A 19859-nucleotide genomic window follows, 5' to 3' on the forward strand; every position below is an offset into this window, starting at 1 on the left:
GCTCGCTTGTACTCACGTCACTTCCTGTCTTAAGCGACCTATCGAATTTTATCAAATGGTTCAAAAACGATGCCGACCAATTAAACGCTAGAAATGTCCGTTCGTCACTTTATTGTCGTGAAATAGACCAATAGGGAACAGCGCAGCTGAGGCGGACGGAGGAGCGCCGGCCAATGAGCAGTTGAGCAGGCAGCAGGTTGCGGTGTGAGCTGTTCCGCCCATCTCCTCTTTGTGATCGACGCTGCGTGTGTTTTTGAATCGGATAAAAAAGGCTGCGTTGAAAGGTAAGTAAGTGTATTTTTGTTCATATTTATCGCATACGATGCATGCTTTGAACTCTGCTCTAAACATCTCCGTGTATATCGGCTAGAGACAGGCCCGTGTTGCAAGCTGTGTTGAGTTTAGCGCCCGGCTAAGGCTCCGGTACAATTAACGTTACCCAAAACGCTAATTCATTTAAATATTGGACATTTAGAAAATAATATATGGTAAAGCTATTATTAAATACGTACTGTACGTGAGTATTAAAACTAGATTCTTAATAACAGATGGGTTGTTAGACCATACGATGTACCGAAGCCATCACACATCATATGTATAACAAAGACAACAATTTACACATAAGATAGGAGACTCTCAAAATGACCAGTAGTTCTAACAATATTGAGACACATTTTGTGATCGTTTGTTATACAATTTTAAATGTTAATAGTAACTAACATTTAATTTGCGTGTTATTTGTCAATGCAGTGATTTGTCAAATTTGGATTTATTGAGTGTATACTAACAAAAATGGACATACCAGGGGTGTCTGAAACTCAGCGAATCCATGCTTAAGCAAGAATGGTTAGGTCCATGTTTTTAGCATGGCTTTGTTTACAATTCTAACCTTTATTAGATGCAGGAAAACAGAGGACATCGTTCAGAGCAGCAGAACCACGGTCCTCCGCGACAGCAGCCCAACCCCCAGCAGGAACAACAGAGGAATCCGTCAGGAGGCGACAGCAATGGCCAGCATACTGATTCTGGAGATCCTAGCAGCTCAAGTAAGCAATCATCATTTAGGCTAAATAAAACCTACGATAAAAGTTTACTGGGTTGTTCTCACACCCACCTCGGACACAACATTGATATCATGCTGCAAATAAGATATCTGATGACCAACAGTTGTGTTGCCTAGCTGGACTTTGTTTGATTGTTGTTTAGCGGTTGTTTTGTTTTTATAAACAAAATCATAGAGCACAAAGCTATAAAGTGACTATAAACATTTACACATCCAAATCACAGAGTTAACCTAGTTATCTAGCCTAACATGAACTCACTGACTGAAGTTATTCTTCTCCAGATCCTGCATTTACTATAGATCTGCAGAACTTCAGGAAGCCGGGAGAGAAGACTTACACGCAGAGGAGTAGGTTGTTTGTGGGGAACCTGCCTGCGGGAACCACAGAGGAGGATGTGGAGAATCTCTTCTCCAAATATGGCAAACCTTCTGAAGTATTCATCAACAAGGATCGAGGCTTTGGTTTCATCAGACTGGTAAGTCTGACCAGAAATAAGACATGATGTTGATCTGGTGTTTATTCTTATTCCTTATTTGTTATTAACCCTTAATGGTATACGGTTTTTAATAGTTTTTATGTTAATATTAAATACTAATTTCCTTCCTTTTCTTTCTGCTCAACATCATCTGTTTGATTTAAATTTTCAAAGTTTATAGGTTATCCAAAAGGACTTGTGCATCTCGAAGAATGTTGACTCAAAGTTCGATTTACCTTGACACACTTCTCTTCCCTCATTAGGAAACAAGGACCCTCTCTTCCATTGCAAAGGCAGAACTGGATGACTCTCTTTTCCGCGGTCGGCAAATCCGCGTGCGTTTTGCCACACATGGTGCTGCGCTGACGGTCAAGAACTTGCCACAGTTTGTGTCCAACGAGCTTCTCGAGGAGGCCTTCTCTGTGTTCGGCCCGATCGAACGGGCCATTGTCATCGTGGATGACCGCGGCAGGCCATCTGGGAAAGGCATTGTTGAGTTTACCAACAAACCCTCTGCTAGGAAAGCTCTGGACCGCTGCACAGAAGGAGCTTTTCTCCTTACAGCGTGAGTCTGCGGGTCTGCTGAATGTTAGGAATAATTTTCATAGAAGCTGCTTGTTTAATTTTGCTCCACATATGCAGATTCCCCCGGCCTATTACTGTTGAGCCGATGGACCAGGAGGATGAAGATGAGGGACTTCCTGAGAGACTTGTTAACAAAAATGCCTTGTTCCACAAGTGAGTTAATTTGTGTTTTCATGTGCAAGTGATTTACAGTCAACTGGTCGTTATCCATGATTTGCAGTCACTGATATGTATTTCAGTGATCTTTGAATTCAAAAAAAGTCATCCATCCATAATGATAAATGTTCTTTATATAATTGTTACTAAAGAGAGAGCCCTTAGAGCAAAATACAAAATGTAACTCTCACATGTCACTCGCTGATGTAGAAACTTTCGTATTTTGCAGTTTCTATGTTTTTTAACCTGCATTTAACATTCATTCTTTTTATCAGGGAGCGTGAGCAGCCACCCCGGTTCGCCCAGCCTGGCACATTCGAGTACGAGTATGCAATGCGCTGGAAGGCCCTGATGGAGATGGAGAAGCAACAGTACGAACAGGTGGAGCGAAACATCAAAGAGGCTCAAGAGAAACTGGAGGTTGAAATGGAAGCAGCGCGACATGAGCACCAAGTCATGCTGATGAGACAAGGTGAGTGCTGTTCTTTAAAAAAAAATATTTGGACACTTAACAGCAAATATTGCTGGTGTTTCTTTTGATGTATATAGAATAGAAGCTTGTACATCTTTAATTTTGTAGAGATTTCGTGCCCAAAAAATTGAGTTAAACCCTTCAATTAAGTTAGAAATGTCTCTTTCTTAAGATCTCCTGCGCAGACAGGAAGAATTGCGGAGAATGGAGGAAGCTCACAACCAGGAGGTGCAGAAGAGGAAGCAGATGGAGCTGCGTCAAGAAGAGGAGCGACGGAGGAGAGAAGAGGAGATGCGTTCCCACACTGAGGACCTGATGAGGAGACAGCAGGGACAGGGAGGAAACTTCTCTGAGAAAGTAAATACATGCTCTGCTTCACTATTTACACTGTTATATTCCTATTCTCTGATTACTTGAAATAATGGTTGTTTGCTCTTTCAGAGAGAACCAGATATGAGGATTCAAATGGGAGGTGAGAATGAGATGCAGAAACTCATATACATCTGATAAAAAAGCACAAACTTTTCCGCACTCCACTGAATTTTAATGTATAAATATTAATAAGGTATTAATCTCTGCTTTGCCTGTAAAAGGTCAGGGAATGGCCGTGAACAGGAGTCCGATGGGTGGGAATACCACAGCAACAGGACCTGCTAGTATGGCTCCCAATGAGGTACAGATCACTGCCACACACAGCATTCAGCCCATCATGCAGAGAATACGGTGTTTAAGCTCTTGTCATTTTTCATTAGCAGGGTTCTGCAAATAATCCTGGTGGTTTGCCTCTTCCTTTCCCCCGTCCTGGACCTCCTATTGACTTTGGCGCCAACAAACGCCGCAGATTCTGAGACCATATTCAAAATGTCTTTTTTGTTTTTTACATAATGTAAAATATTTTTAAGTAGGTGTTTTGTAGAGCCTGTGTGTGCATTGCACAGATTGGATTTGTTTGGGCAAACATTTTAAACATAGAATGAAATAGTTTTAAGTTACCCCCTAAAATTTTTCACCCCCATGAGCCTCAGGGGGTTGTTTCCAGAAACTGAGTCCAGTTCTGGCCGATAAACTGGTGAAAGATCCTTGCAATGATTACTCTAAAACCTTCACACCCAAAAGGGAGTTTTGTGCAGGGGAACGGGCACTGGGTGAACATTCAGCATTGTATAGCTCCATTGTTCCTTTTTTTATGTTGTCCTGTTTTTGTAATTACACAGCTATGATTTCCATTGTAGACATTAGATTTTGTCTTTGCCTCTGAAATGCCTGCCTTCTAGACAACTTGAAATAAATTCACAACTACATGTTACATACAGTCCAGTCTTGCCAACAGTATTCTTGGGTACAGTCTTAAGTATTTGTCTTTTTTGTGCATGAGAGCTGTTAAAAAGAACAATTTATGCATATATGCACCATTAACAGCACCAAAAGGAAATGCAAAGATGACTTATTGCACAGTCCTCACAAACCCAATAAATACAGAAAATGCAAGGATAACCTTTTAATAAGGAGCCATTTAAATGCACATGAATAAATCTCGAGAGAAAATTCATATGTATAAACTTACAATTAAAAGGCAAATAAATGTGCTAAGTTTAACGTCTTGAAACCTTTATTCAAACGTATTTATATATTCACGTATACTTAATATACTTCACTTCAATATCATACATGTGTAGTTTTTGTAAAAAGCAAGCGTTCTTGTTAGTTTATCATAAATGCCCCAAAGTAAGTTGCCTCCCGAGGAAAGCGCACGGAGTTTATGTTTGACACGTATAGGGAAAGCCTATCACCCTTTTCCAAGCGAAACAGCGCCCCTTGGTGACTGGAATAAAGCTGTACACCTGGCCTGCGGCTCGTGCAAGTGGTAACCACGGCTTTTGCGAGCATCACTGGCCACGGAAAGGACGTTGTCGTCTTGTATAAGTACTGCATAAAATGCAAACCATTTTCTTTGTGCGTTTCGAAATTAACATGAGAGAAAACGAAGTAAATTCCGTCTCGTGGCACAGCAATTTCTCCGCTGGTGCTGAGGCGCATTAAGCCCTGGCTGATTTGGCCCCCCGTGTTGTCCCACTGAATACGATGCAGTGTAGAAACCACGTCTGCAGAACCATCTGGTTAAGTGAGGTTTTGTTATCAATATAGCATTCATTGACTTAACAAAACCATCGTATTTTAAGCTTTTTACACAATGGGAAAGCAGTGAGTGTTTCAAGCGTTGGGGAAGGTCTTACCAATTTGCGGCCCCTGTTTCGCTCCTACGTGCACGGCTGGTTTTAAAACATCGGTGATGTTGTGTTCTGTAAAATACAAATGAATTGCACTTCAACTAACATTACGAATATGAATAGAAAAAAATCGAATGAATTCAATGGTTAGAGTGGGAATAAAAAGTAGGCTAGGCCTATATAGCAGTATATATTATATTTACCTCCTAAAGCCTCCAGTAGAGAATTATGTATGTCCAACAGCAATCTCTATACAAAACGCATGTCACTGTCAAAATCGAGCACGCGATATAGGCTACATTTAAAAAGAATTCTCAGATTCATGGGGCCAATACCTGTTGTGCACTTCGTTTCAGTTCTTCATTAAACATGTCACAACTTGAGATCTGTCGACCTGCTGTTTGTGTGAGATCTGAGGAAAGACAGTGGACTGGATATCCTCCCTCTCCGCCTGCTTCATCTGTCTTAAAAATATAAAAATAGGCTAGTTAGAACCAAATGCATTTTGCTTGTTTTCGTTTTCTCGTAAATTGCTTGAATGTGTCACAAAACTCACTCTCTGAATATCCTCCCAAACATTAAACAGAAGAAAAGCCGTGATCAACGTTTCCGTGCCTAATAATAGAGTCAGAACCAAGAAGAATATGTACTTTCCTCTTGCAGGTTTGTTTTCAGATGGGGTTTCGTCCAGCTGGCTATAATTGGGACTGATTTGAAGGTTTGATGTCATATTGCGAGAGTGTTTTGCAGAATACTCGCATGGCAGAAAGCGAAAGTAACCCGGGGCTGGTATCCTAACTTAAGTCCAATGTCGTTGTGTACTGTTTTCTGCTCTTCCGCACATAAGTTTGTTTTCCTCTAAGGAAAGTCCCATATGAAACGCTCCGCCCATTTATGCCTATACAACCTGCTGGCGTCCAAAATGTATAATGGATGTAAACTGTAAAACCTATGAATGAGCACTTACATAAATTAAAATAAATAAATCTAGAAACACATTTCAAACAAAGCATTTGTTAAGTTTAAAATGGTATTTGTTTAGACTAGAGAGGGAAATTATATTTAGACAGTTTTATTTTTAGAAGGGGACAACCAAAAAAGGTTAGGCTACACACTGATAATAATCCCCTTAAATGATCTCATTCCACTCCAGCGGCACAACTAATGATAACAAAATAAGCAAATCATAAATTAATTTAAAAGTATTCCTTGTTTTTTTAAGTAGGTCGTTAAAATTGAGTTTAAACAAAGAAAATGTTGAATATTGTGAGTACAATCAATAGATCAAATCAAGTATTTTGATGCCTTTTCCAAATGTTAAAGCATTCTACACCACTAATTTAATTTAATTGACTTATTGTAACAGATACGATTATATTATTATAATATGTACTTGTTTCTTCTTAAGACGTTTCGAAAAACTTAAGGAAAATAATAAGTATAAAATTATAAAATAAATAACATATTCTATATACAATAATATTAAAAATAACCTTTAGGGTATTTAGAATATAAAAGTCGTAAGCCAGCCAGTGACAATAATACAAATATCCATTTTATCAGCGTAATAAGATATTGCAAGACGTGAAATGGGCGGAATCTTGTCACACGGCCTATCGCGTGTATAATACGAGCTCTACAAACAACCAATCATCGTTGGCTGACGCTAATATAACATAACATAACAGGCAGACGCGTCAACCAATCTTCGAATAATCCGTAAACTCTGCAGTCAATCAGTGCGAGGAGAGGGCGGATCGTCAGCGCAGACCGGAATCGCTTGCATGAGCTGAATGACCTGAGAAGGTCTCCGGCCTTGTACGTTGAACGTGGTGGTGAACTTTCCCAAGGCTGCCGTTATCACAGCGATGTTTAAGTGCAAGACCGTATGGAACAAACTGGCTCCGCTGGCTCGGGCTTCATCCACTTTGTGTCTACAGAATGCAAGAAAATCAGGCAAGTTAATGGCGCCTGTAAACTTAGCGCTCTCGTTTCACTCCAGTCTAGCAGAAAATGCGTTTGACGTTAAACATTAAACACTCAGGGCAATACATGGATACGATAACTTTTCAGTTTCAACATCCTTTAACAAATAAACTGTAATATAATTGCGTTGTATGTGCATTCCGTCTTAATATGTATATTTGATACAACAGGTCGAATATACGCCAAGTGTTGTAATTGTGCCAAGGTCGGTGTGGCGTTAAACTTGCACTCTAGGACGCGTTTGTGACTCAATGAACTGTCAATCAGTTTATAAATGAATGCTATGCGGGTTGAAGGAAATACTGCGAATCCCCTTAAAAATGTATCAAAATGACGTTTTCTGTAATAGACACATTCAGTGAGGGAAACGCATCACTGTGGAAACACTAATGCCTGGAATGGATCAAGGTAAATCTGTAGCAAAACTTGACACCATGTAGATTTTTATTTGTGAACTTGTAAAGTAAGTATTTGCACTAAAATTTACACTCAATGTGAAAATTTGTAAAATAAAAAACTGAAGTTGAATGTTGAGATTTGCAGTGGACAAAACTCCCAAATCTGTCTTCTGAATTTGAAGTGCACAAGTTAGTTTTGCAGAGGTTTATAGCGAAAGTAGTAGCAAAAGTCAAGGCAGGAAGATTTGAAAGTGCAGTGACCGATTTGAGAGGTTGTAGATGCCTATGTGTGGTTGCAATTCAAATCTGAATCTAGGAAAACGTGTATATGTGCAATTGATTTGTATGCTGTGCTAGGCTTTAATGGACTAGTTTGATGCACTTATGTATTTTGTTGCCTATGTTGTTATAATTGCTTCCAATGTTTCCTCATCTGTAAGTCGCTTTGGATAAAAGCGTTTGCCAAATGACTAAATGTAAACGTGTAAATGTAACTGCCAATGCATTTTTTAAATGCCAGTTTTTCAAAGAATTTCTGCCACTTCAGATTCAGAAGACAGATTTGGGTTTTGTCCACGGGTGCAAATCTCAACATTCAACTTCAGTTGAACAAGTTTTCACATTGGGTCTTTGATTGGGTCACATTTTAGTGTGCAGGTACAAATACTTACTTTACAAGTTCACAAATTAAACTCTACATGCTCTCAAGTTTCGTTACTGATTTACCTTCATATGAGTGACTGACAGTCACAGGACGGTAATAATGTAAACGCAGTTCGTTGGATAACGGAGATGTACAGACAGCTTGTTGAAATTTGGAAACGTAAACAAATACCTCCTATAATGTTTCCTTAAAGTTGTCGCTTCGCAATGTCCAATGCTTTCTGGTGAATTCACGTGATACACGTGTCCTCTGGTACGATAATCTTAAAATTATTTTGTAGTGTGTGATGTGACAGAAATGTCAAATATTTAGTTTGAGCATGGTTAAGACTTTAAATTAGAGAACAGCTGTACTGTACATCAATGAATCTAGCGCAAGCTCTCCAGTTGCTATTAACTGTCATATCAGAATAAACTTTAAAACATGTACAAGCAGAGGTTGCTCGCGCCGACCTTAATCAGTTAACCTGCGACAGCCACCACAAGTTTCTCCTGCATCTTCACAGTCTCCATCATAGACATGTATAATAACTAGACAGACCATTGTCTGCGGAATCATGCATCAATACCGATGCCATATTGGTCAGGGCAAAAGCCGACTATAAACACATACAAGCGAATGGTGGAGCGGCGGTCTTCTGGTTATAAACACAATAACGGTTTAATTTCTCAACTAATTCCAATACTTTATTATTTATACGTGGAATACAGAAACGTTAATGCTCCAGATAAAGATGGTAGGATTTCAAAAGAATATTTATTGTCATACGGAAAACTGTTAAAACCCAAGCTTGTCGAGCATTCATTTAGGCTTAATAATTGTAATTTCAGGTAGATGAAATGCACAATTAGAACACGGCTCGTACACTTTAAAATCTTGGGAAAACCTGGTTGGGTCTTATTACCATATTTAATACTATTTATAATGCACCACAGAGTAATTTGTTTTACTCTCACATACATGTTTTACTGCTCTAATTGTTTTACCGGATTCATAAAAGAACATCTTTGTTTTTAAAATTGTATAAAATGATGAGCGAAAAAGCCATTTTCCCAGTAAATTTAATCAGTTTACCTTGGTTGTTTTGTTGGATGATTCAAATAAAACTCAGAAAAAAATCTTAACATGATGTGTTTTATTTCTCGACTAATACTTCCAAGTCTGCTTATCCAAGTGACACTCTGTGGTCAATAAAGATCCCATGGCACTTTCTCGTAAAGAGTAGGGGTGTAACCCCAATGTCCTGGCCAGATTCCCTTCACTGGCCCATGTCAAACATGGCCTCCTAACAATCCCCACCCTCTGAATTGGCTCTATCTATCTATCTATCGCTCTCGCTCCACCTATAGCTGGATTGTGTTGAGCGCACTGGCGCCATTGCACTGTGGCTGCTGTCGCGTCATCCAAGTGTATGCTGCACACTGGTGGTGGTAGTAGAGGAGAGACGCCCATCATATGATTGTAAAGCGCTTTGGGTGTACAATAAAGCGCTATTCTCAATCATTCATTCAACATAGCCCATGACTGAACATGGTGCCATCTAGTGGATTCTCCTTAATTAACAGGCTCAATTAATAAGTATATTTCACAACTCATTATGACAATCTCTTTAGTTATACTTTAAAATCAATTGTTAAGTACCAAGGGACATGATACATTTGTACTCTACGAATATTGCAAACCATTGAAATGTAAACGTGATTGTGCTTTTAATGCCGAAAAAGCTCAGCTCTCCCATTCACTTCTATTAGTTTAGTGGGCCCTAACTAATATGGCGGCGCCGTTGACAGCAGAGCAGAGCGGCCAATGCCACGTCTAGGTATTTATTATGTCTATGGTCTCCGGACGTTTCAAGCAACTGTAAAGTTCCATCACCACAACGGAAGTCCCACCTCCCCATTCATTAGATTGGACTGTGGGGAAAAAGGCACATGTGTCCCCGCCAACTGAAAACTATTCAAAAGAGAGGTGTCTAACCGCGAAAAACATGTTCCGTCTGATCGGCCCGCGTGACCTGACCTACAGGTGTAAGCTTTTTTTGTGTAGCTAAAGTTCTTGCTGTATTTAGGTTTAGCATTATTACTATCCAATGCATCTAAAAAATACCCCTTTGTTATAATCTTTATGAATTTGTTGTTTTGTAATACATATGTGTCATGATCGATTCAGTGCTGAGACATGGGAGAAGGCTGGAGATGATGCAGAAGGCCCAGATGTCATCAGGGCCAACAGGAGGGGGCGCGGAGAACACCCTTTATTTTGTTCTGATTGGAGCAACATGTCTAGGAACAGGTTATTATGTAAGTATGACTTGTTTTATTATGATCCTCATATTTTAGATGTCTTGCACTGAAACTGAATATAGGCTGCATTTATCATTCAAAGTTGTACGATTCCAGTTATAGTGTTATTTGTTTGTTTGTGTATTTGAAGGCCTACAGCACTATCTCAGGGGACAAGGAAAGGTATAATGAGCGAATGCTAGAAATTGCCAGTAGACCAAAACAAGGGCGGCAAGCTGCTGAGGCTGTAGGTAAGTTAACACACAATTGTCACGCATATATTGACTATCAAATACACTCACCAATGAAATTATAAGAATAACTGCCACATTGATTTAGCAGTTGTACTTCTGTCAAGCTATTTCCTTCAAAACACTTAAACAGTCCTGGTTTGTGCCTCTTTAAGCCAAATTCCTTTGAAATAACAATTGAATTAAAGGCTTAGCACACGTACAAGACACCTCAGGAAAATCTGAGTTTAGAGTATAAAGATCATTCAGAAAATGTCCAGATGAAATATTCTTTACATAACTTACACAAATACAAAATTTACGCTACAAAACCATTCCTGGTTTTGTAGCGAAGAATTCAACCGTCCAAATCTAAAGATTAAAAATATATTTTTAATCTTTATTCAAAATCTAAACGTGTAGATTTCTCTCTCTGATGTCATTCTTTTAACCCCAATGGAGTTAGGATGGGTAGGGCAAACCAGAACCTTGATAAAATTGATTTCATAGGGAATTTGCCAGTTATATGAAGAATGTTTCATTAATGAGGTTCCCACATGCAAACGACATGCTTGGTGAGTGCAGTAACAAGCACAGAATGTTCTTCTCATGCCGTATGAGACCCTGTAGTACTTGTTGCTTCATCTGAATAAGGAGTTATGTAACATGTTATTTAGAATTGTCATTTCCACAACAATATGGTTTTTGAAGTTTTCCATTTAGCATATTTGGCTTGGTTTGAGGGTGGTAAATATCAGAACAGACGCTTGTCATTTTAGATATGTTTAGATATGCATGTCACTGCACCCACTGGCTGTTATGAACTTTCTGTCTCAGTGAAAGTTTATATTATAATGTTTTTTCTGCTGTTGGAAGCCTACGTTTTGCCTACATGTTAAAGAGGATTTTTGACAAGGACCAGCACATATGGACTTGATCTAAAGTCAACTCTAGTTTTTTATTTTATTTCCATAGCATAATTGTGCTAATGTTGATTACTTGAGGATAAATTACATTCAATATTTATCTTTCAGCTTCAAATAACCAAATATTATATATTTAGTTAAAGCAGTATTTTGTGAATATAAACATCATCATAAATGCATTATGGTTATATGCAACTGAAGTTGACTTGAAAAGTAATATTTTGTTAAATTACTAACTTTATTTGTAACTTATTGCTTATATTCCCAGAGCAGGTTTGGCTGTTTAGCTATACTCTTGTGTTTTTTCTCTACTGTCTTATGATTTCTTTCCTTTTGGCGTGTGTCTGACCAGCTTGCCTCAGTTTTAAGTTTGCATGATTCCTAGGACACTATGTGCTACATGAGACATGTTTCTACTAAATTCCTTTTAGATTTCCTCTCCTAAAACTTCTCCACAAGCTGTGCACTTTTCTCTGAATGGTTTTGTGGTAAAACATCTGACACAAATTAATAATGCTAACTATTTTTAGAGTTTTTTTTTACACCGGTTTCTTACAACTGTCCTTCATGTGAAGAGTGTGATTTCACTTGAGAATAAAATTGTGTGATTTGCCTTTTGGGTATCTCCATTGACATTCCTCACCCAACTAAGAGAAATCCATTGCTTTATTATAAATTATCATGAACTCCTTTACAAATTGAGAAGGTAATATGGTATAAATGAAAAGGAGTTAATGTTTCAGCTCTTTAATGTTTGGACTGAGGTGATGTTGAATGAAGTTCTTTCATTGTCTTTGTGAACATTCCTGAAGTTCTTTTCCTTCATGTTTTAGCGGACCATTGTCTTTGTGTCACACATCATCAAACCATAACAGCCAACCAAACTTAACAAAATCATTATATTCTTTCCTTTTTTAACGATCCATCTCACTAACTAATGGTACTGTTTTGTACCCACTGTTCTGCTGTGTCGTTGTCCATTTCAAAATGTTTGGAAAGATATCTAGACGTTAGATTATCCAGTTGGTTTTTAGATGATCCGCCCATCTTTGAAGATCTCAGGTTCAGGAAAGAAAGCAGTTTCCTGTTCATTTTCAAGTTGCATTTGTTGGACTTTTTGATGGTCACCAGCACACATGGACCCAGCTCTGGAAATCACAAATACAGGGTCATCTGCACTTACAACCAAGAATGGGTGGACAAAATTGACAAACAGGAGCCCTGTGAAGACTTCGAATATTAATGATGTTATTGTGTTTTAGAGAATGAGAGAACCTCATAAAAAAGACATGATGTGCATTACTATAGCGGAGTTTAGGGTTAGGGTTAGGGAATGTGCAAGACTCCTTCACATTCTTCCAGAACTATTATACTCTTCCTTTTGTTTGACCCTTTTCTTCACTACAAATCCATCCCTGACCTTGGAAAACGATACTTCCTCTTTCATTAAAAGAAGCCAACCCCAAATGAGTCCAAACTTGTCAGACGTGCCATCTTTTATATTCATAATCAGAAAAAACTCTGCAATCTTGTTTAGAGTGAGATTTGTATTTTGATCCTCTGTCAAACATATTTGTTCTGTGGAATTAGAGGTGATTGCTGAAGCTCCCATAGTGGAACCTGAGGTATCTGCTGTAACAGAACCATCTGTTGAAGAACCTACTGTATCGGAACCTGTTGTTGAAGAGCCTGTAACGGAACCCACCGTGGAAGCTTCTAGTTCCGAACCTGTTTTAGAATCACCGGAACTGGACGCTCCAGAAGTTAAACAGAGTGAAGAACCCATAGCTCCTGTTGTTGAGACTGGTAAGCTTGACACATCTGCAGCACTGGCATACGCTTAAATGCACCACAATGCTAACTTAGTGTTTGGTTTATTTGTTTGTTTGTACTAAATTGATCTTTATTTGACCAGGTGTGATCGCTGAACCTGCTTCTGCTAATGTGCCCATAGAACCCACTGCCACTCATTCAGATGTCCCTGAACACGCCCCCTATCTGCTGATTGGTGGAGGCACAGCTGCATTTGCCGCTGCTAGATCCATTCGGGCAAGCGACCCTGGTGCCAGGGTGAGTCTAATGGCTTGTCCACACCGGGATGATAATCGTACAAGCATATCGCCAGCGTTTTTTGTGATGTTTTACGGTGTACATACCCAAACGATTTTCACTAGCAATGAGCTGAGTGAACGTACAGATTCACTCCCTCATATGGATGGGGCTTAATGTAAAGACAGAAACACACCGGTACACAAGGTGGTGCTGCGCAACTTTATGTTTCTGTCACACCGTCTGAATTACTTCCTCTCTGTCAATAGCTGCGTTCCTCTCTGTCAATAGCTTCGTCTTTGTTTGTTTTGTTCTATTACATTTATTACGTTTAATAAATTTACCACACTGTATACTATAAATGCTGTATAGTATAAAACACGGCTATATATAACACAGGCGTGAAAATCACTCACCTTTCGGTGAAATTCGCCGTCTTGAAAACAAAATGGTTGACCTACGTGCAGTGGCAGAGAGGCAAATTGGGTGCCCAAGGCGAAGGTGTGTATGGGGCCCCACTATCTGATCTTTAAAAGAGAACGAAAAATGTTTACTTCAAAATGAAGATGGAAAGCAGAGAACACACAAAGTGTATTAGGTTTCATAAAACACGTATTTGCCAAAATGCCAGGAAAACTAGCACTGTTTATTCTTTTTTTAAGATCAAATCAATATCAATATATCATTTCAGAAAATCTACAAACAACCCTGTGTACTTAACCTACTGTACTAAACCTTTGTTTAGCCAATATGCGTTTAACGTCGACTATAAATTTTCGGATTATCTTTTAAATAAAACCATCCACAACTGAAAGGCTTCAAATAAGCATCCTTATTGCAACTGTCATTTTGTTTACATTCATATTTGGCACAGAAACGTACACTACCGCCACTGGCAGTTCACCGCCCTCATCGCACTTTACCACTTCGGTGGTGTGGTTATCACGGCCAGGGTACAGCCCTACATGTTATCTTTGGTAAAGAAGTGAAATCATGACGACATGTTTGTCCTGTGTCAGTTGCCATAGTTCTTTGAAAGGGATGGCGGGAAGTGAGCTGTTGGTTGAAATTTGCAACCTCACCACTAGATGCCTCCTGAATCTCAACATTGCACCTTACCTTTGTCTGCCTCATTAAAGATCGTTCAAAATGTTTGACAAGTTTTAAATTGTGTTTGTTACAGGTGTTGATTGTTACAGAAGAATCTGACCTGCCCTACATGAGACCCCCTCTCTCTAAAGATCTCTGGTTCTCGTATGACCCAAAGGTCACGGAAACACTGCGTTTCAAACAGTGGAACGGCAAAGAAAGGAGGTGTGTGTCTAAATGATCAATCCAGGACCACACACTTCTGCATACCGTCTACATCTAGTGTTATAGATTTCATTACTTAATAAAATTATTGGTAGAAATTGTGTGATTTACTTTTTTTTTTTTTACTTTTTTCAGTATTTATTTCCAGCCTCCATCATTCTACATCAGTCCTGCGGATCTTGCGAAGGTGGAGAACGGCGGTGTGGCTGTGCTCACTGGTCGTAAGGTAAGAAACCCATGGTCAAGAAACTCAACTCAAGATAATTTTTTAACCTCACTGTGAGAGCTTTTCCGTATTGTGTTTATACAAACAAATATGATTCATGATGATTAAAATAAGAGTGACATCACAATGGAATGTCTGAATGAGATCTCAGATCTCATTCCTGTTCACAGCCATTATTTTCTTAGGTTCTGCATATTTAAAGTATTTGCCTTATTTTGCTGTTAGTAGCCCCCCCCCCCCCCCCCCCCCGGTAATATCTCACAAAATGACCACCACAACATATATTTCTCAGTACTGACCTTGCATTTGTCCACACAGATACATTTCATCATTGATCTGGGCTCGGCAGGAAGCCCGGATCAGATTTTTAGACATTCCGGCTCATGAATAAGAAATTGCTGAGCTCACTGAGCAAGAGAATGTGTTTTATTGATGCAAAACTGTGTGGATTAGTTGTCCTAAATGTTACCCTGAATGTGTGTTTGTGTCCACTGTGTAGGTGGTTCACATGGATGTCAGGGGAAATAAAATCAAACTGAGTGATGGTGCAGAGATCTCCTATGATAAGTGCCTCATTGCCACAGGTGAAATCATTTTACTTTTAAGATAACCAGGAATAGAGTGTATAACCATATGTGTACGTATGTGCATTTATGCACATTCGTGTGTGTGTGTATAGGTGGGGTGCCTAGGAACCTGCAAGTGATTGAAAGGGCAGGAGAGGAGGTGAAGAATAGGACGACGCTTTTTAGGAAAGTATGTTGACTAAAGTCTTTTAATGGTAACTGATTTAGTGTCATATTAAAACTAATGTATGTTGTCTTTAAAAGTCTGATCAGTTTTGAAGAGTGATATTGTTACTATACAGTATAATATTTCAAACCTTGGATAAGCTCTTTTAAATTCAATTCATTCAACCATCTTTTTGAGATGGTTTATAAATTACATCAGTGTAAAGCTGCAATACTGTCTGAAGGGGCCATTGTTCAGTAAAACTAAAACATTTAGTGTAGTGTTTGTCAAATTAGTGATAGAAATATCTGTTTAAACAGATAAGTACTACTCTGTTTTATGTTGTTCTATACGTCCATGTATGTTCCTAACTAGTCTAACTATCATATGTCTTTTTGGAAGATTGAGGATTTCAGGTCTCTAGAGGAGATCACCCGAGCAGTGAAATCCATCACAATCATTGGCGGAGGTTTTCTGGGTAGCGAGCTGGCATGTGCCATTGGTCGCAGATGTGAGTTTAAATAGTTGTTCATAACCTTATGTTATCCACAAGTTTCCTACGCCCCATGACGATTTGCCCGAAAGATTGGAGAAACTTCCAGTTCAATCTTCTCAGGCTGTTGTGATTTGTCGGTGTCCCAATCTGTGAACGGTGTATTCATAACGTTTGGCTTTTAGCAATAAACAGTGCATTGTTGGTTTCATGCGGGAATCTATAAAACAATAGTGTTCCTATTCAAAATATGAATCACAGCCTCTTTTTCTGTTGTCAGAAGAAGTTATTTAACGCTTCAATTAGTGTAATACACCACTTCCATTGCTTCACCGGAAGTTTTACCCACTTTAATTTTTACAGTAGCGTCCTCCTGAAGTGTGCGTGTGTGTGTTTTATTTATTATGTACATAGGTTTTATGAAACTCGTTGCTTACTCATTCTTTCTCATTGCGTTCATTTCTACATTGGGGCAGCTGCTGATCTTGATTTAGAGGTGATCCAATTGTTTCCAGAGAAGGGGAACATGGGAAAAGTTCTGCCTGAATACTTGAGTAACTGGACCACTGAGAAAGTCAGAAAAGGTGAGAGTGTAATCACAATATATCTCTAATACTGTCAAGAGTTAAATTTAATATTAAAAGTTTAAAAAAAAGTAAATATTTTTAATCACAGAAAGCCACAGATTTTCCTTTTTTTATTTTAATGTGAGCAGTATAATGCGAATCATTTCTATTTGGAAACAAAGCAAGGTTGTTCCTAAATAATAACAGCTCATATTTCAAAATATATATATTAACATTAAGATAACAGTGTGTTTAGGAAACCTGTTTGAACAGATTGACATTTTGAAGTTCAGCACAGCTAACCCTTTGACCTCTTACAGAGGGTGTGAATGTCATCACAAACGCAGTGGTTAAAAATGTGAACTACAAAAATGGCAAACTGGAGATCAAACTAAAGGATGGACGACAGGTAAGTGCACTTGTATCTTAGCCAGGTACACTACTGTATTATCATATTAGCTTTGAATTAATGGTGATCAATTTCTTAACTCAAAGAATATTGTCGCTTTAGGTGACGACGGACCACATTGTGGCGGCTGTTGGTTTGGAGCCTAGTGTGGAACTGGCCAAATCAGCCGGGCTGGAGGTGGACTCTGATTTCGGAGGGTACCGCGTCAATGCTGAGCTCCAAGCTCGGTCCAATATCTGGGTGGTACGTAGGGCATTTCTCACAGCAAAACAGAGGAGTCTTTATTTTACTACGGTGTGACAGAGAAACTGTATTGGTTGTTGTTTTGAAATGGATTTGGTTCTAATTGGAGCATATTTGCATTCCAGGCGGGAGATGCTGCATGTTTTTATGACATCAAACTGGGCCGTAGGCGTGTTGAGCATCATGATCATGCGGTGGTCAGCGGCCGATTGGCTGGAGAGAACATGACAGGAGCCCACAAACCCTACTGGCACCAGTCCATGTTCTGGTATGCATGCAAGCACACACTTCAACACGCTGACACTGCAATTTTACGTAATTAAGATCTTTATATTTTATTCACTTTATTCCCATATCTGTGAGTTGGTTAGCCTAGTTTCTAATCAACCAGTAGGCAGGACATGTAAATGTGGATGCTATCATATATTCAGCACTTACAAATTATGTCCTTGTCTACAGGAGTGATTTGGGCCCAGATGTGGGGTATGAAGCCATTGGTATAGTGGACGGGAGTCTGCCCACCGTAGCAGTGTTTGCTAAAGCCACAGCCAAGGACACACCAAAAGCTGCGACAGAGCAATCAGGTACACAAACATTTGCCAACATGTAGATCACTGCGACAATGGATTACCACTTCAAATGATTTTCAGTCCTGAAAACAGAGTATGTTAAACAAATGTATGAGCATGAACAGAGATTTTCGGAGTATAATCAAGAATACAGTTTATGCTTCCTCATATGAAATATCAATTAATTTGTTTTTTATTCCCCCGGCTACAGGTACTGGCATCCGCTCTGAGAGCGAGACTGAGGAAGTCGCCGGAGAAGTGAAGGCTGGAGCGGCGGCCCCTCCTAACCAGCAGGAAGCGGATTATGGAAAAGGTGTGATTTTCTACTTGAGGGACAAAGTGGTGGTCGGTATCGTCCTGTGGAATGTCTTTAACAGAATGCCCATTGCAAGAAAGGTGAGTGGAGATTTTTAGGCTCCGTTTCCATTTTTCTTTCGAACCTGCTTTCCTGTGTCTCATCTGGTAGATGTGATCATTTTTCTTAATTTTCTGTGTCTGTAGATCATCAAAGACGGAGAGGAGCATTCAGATCTGAACGAGGTGGCCAAGCTTTTCAACATCCACGAGGACTGAACCATCTCAGTCATTTACTCTATCAAGGAATCTCATCTTGCGTCTGTGAAGTGAACTTGTGAAAAGACACGCACACATACAGAGAACAAACACATGCAGGTTTACATTAGCCTGTCGTCAACTGTTTTGGCCTTGAACTCTGAGACCAGGACATGGAGTGCAGCTTCCGAGCCTCAGGGTGGCACTGTGGTTTCATTATGGTTGTGGATTTAATAAATTTGTACTGGTCTTCTTCTACTTAACAAATTCTACATTCTTTGTATTTAAAGTTTGTGATTTCTTGCTTGTTAAAAAGCTACCCAAAACCAGACCGGAATATCAACTTTATAGTGTGTTGTAATAGATACGTAGAACAAAACCACAAACAAATTTGTCTGACAATTGGCAACATGGTATTTTGTGTAAGCAATATTAAAGCAACATGATCAAGTTGAAAGTCAAATAAAATTTATTTTAATACAACAAGAAGAAATCTTGAAACATGAAAGCATGTGAATACAGTTTCAAAAGCTTGCTTCCCAAAGTGCTTGGGATTGTCAGAGAAGATTTGCCTCAGTTATGTGTGAACGCGGATGAGCGTGATATGCATGTAACCCTGAGGCTTTTGATATGTGTAAATGGGCATCTCAGTATGTTAACTCATTACACCTGCCATTGCGCTTAAACTTCCTCCATGACAGCCTTGACCTATTTCCACACCCACCAGTGCTCTTATTTACACGCAGAGTAATATAAGATTTGTCCCTTTGTGATGTCCGTTTGCAGAGGGATAGCCATGAAAAACAATCATGCTTCATGAATTCTTAATCATTGCGTTTTTCTCAGTTTGTCACCAGGTATTTATTATGACTTGGTAATTCATTCATGGTGGCAAACCCAGCATTTTATTTTTTTCTTATTTTTGCAAGGAGGTTTTGGTGTATTTTAATGGATGGATACCTTCTGTTGAAGCATTCATGCTGCTTAGATGAATAAATAAAATATTTGGACTCCACAGAAATGCAAGCGGTTTCTGAGATGGTAAACTTGCTGAGGACTGTGATCTTCACTCAAGCATATGAATGGGGGGATGTTAGTGACCCCTTCACGCACACACAATATTCTCCTCTTTCAGGGATCAGCTGTTCTCCCTTAAGAATGCCTGAATGTCTTAAATATTTGTGCTGAAATCAGATTTTATTATGACGAATGATTCATGATTGGTTAAGACTAATTAATG

The 19859-nt window shown here is 39.1% G+C and overlaps 3 protein-coding genes across 10 annotated transcripts; 2 read left to right on the forward strand and 1 right to left on the reverse strand.

The window, feature by feature from the left end:
* The first annotated feature begins 22 nt into the window (after positions 1 to 22).
* Positions 23 to 4293, forward strand: nono (non-POU domain containing, octamer-binding). 6 transcript variants are annotated; one of them, XM_079487899.1, is made up of 10 exons: positions 23 to 284; positions 899 to 1046; positions 1346 to 1539; positions 1803 to 2104; positions 2182 to 2277; positions 2556 to 2752; positions 2925 to 3109; positions 3194 to 3224; positions 3346 to 3425; positions 3508 to 4293. In XM_079487899.1, exons 2-10 carry the CDS (start codon positions 899 to 901, stop codon positions 3598 to 3600), a joined length of 1326 nt encoding a protein of 441 aa, XP_079344025.1. In that variant the 5' UTR covers positions 23 to 284; the 3' UTR covers positions 3601 to 4293. The 6 variants fall into 6 exon arrangements, with proteins under 6 accessions (XP_079344025.1, XP_079344022.1, XP_079344027.1 ...); XM_079487896.1 differs by having other exon boundaries at positions 33 to 284; positions 3505 to 4251; XM_079487901.1 differs by lacking the exon at positions 23 to 284 and adding an exon at positions 291 to 488 and having other exon boundaries at positions 3508 to 4063.
* On the reverse strand, positions 3709 to 6121 carry tnfsf10l4 (tumor necrosis factor (ligand) superfamily, member 10 like 4). Of its 2 annotated transcripts, none has more exons than XM_079487964.1 (5): positions 5537 to 6121; positions 5316 to 5444; positions 5184 to 5229; positions 4987 to 5052; positions 3709 to 4866 (listed from the first exon to the last, which is right to left on the reverse strand). In XM_079487964.1, the coding sequence occupies exons 1-5, from the start codon at positions 5708 to 5710 to the stop codon at positions 4454 to 4456; spliced, it is 828 nt and encodes a 275-aa protein (XP_079344090.1). In that variant the 5' UTR covers positions 5711 to 6121; the 3' UTR covers positions 3709 to 4453. The 2 variants fall into 2 exon arrangements, with proteins under 2 accessions (XP_079344090.1, XP_079344091.1); XM_079487965.1 differs by having other exon boundaries at positions 4237 to 4854; positions 5537 to 5847.
* A 511-nt stretch (positions 6122 to 6632) lies between these two features.
* aifm1 (apoptosis inducing factor mitochondrion associated 1) lies at positions 6633 to 19671 on the forward strand. 2 transcript variants are annotated; one of them, XM_079451247.1, is made up of 17 exons: positions 6633 to 6936; positions 10198 to 10328; positions 10462 to 10561; positions 13057 to 13272; positions 13382 to 13536; positions 14699 to 14829; positions 14965 to 15055; positions 15555 to 15639; positions 15735 to 15811; positions 16190 to 16298; positions 16757 to 16864; positions 17167 to 17255; positions 17358 to 17498; positions 17624 to 17766; positions 17958 to 18082; positions 18279 to 18463; positions 18569 to 19671. In XM_079451247.1, exons 1-17 carry the CDS (start codon positions 6849 to 6851, stop codon positions 18638 to 18640), a joined length of 2046 nt encoding a protein of 681 aa, XP_079307373.1. In that variant the 5' UTR covers positions 6633 to 6848; the 3' UTR covers positions 18641 to 19671. The 2 variants fall into 2 exon arrangements, with proteins under 2 accessions (XP_079307373.1, XP_079307374.1); XM_079451248.1 differs by having other exon boundaries at positions 6680 to 6936; positions 13421 to 13536; positions 18569 to 19645.
* The last annotated feature ends 188 nt before the right edge of the window (positions 19672 to 19859 follow it).

The sequence above is a fragment of the Barbatula barbatula genome (assembly GCF_947034865.1).
Source record: "Barbatula barbatula genome assembly, chromosome: 2".
In the NCBI taxonomy this organism is placed as follows: Eukaryota; Metazoa; Chordata; class Actinopteri; order Cypriniformes; family Nemacheilidae; genus Barbatula; species Barbatula barbatula.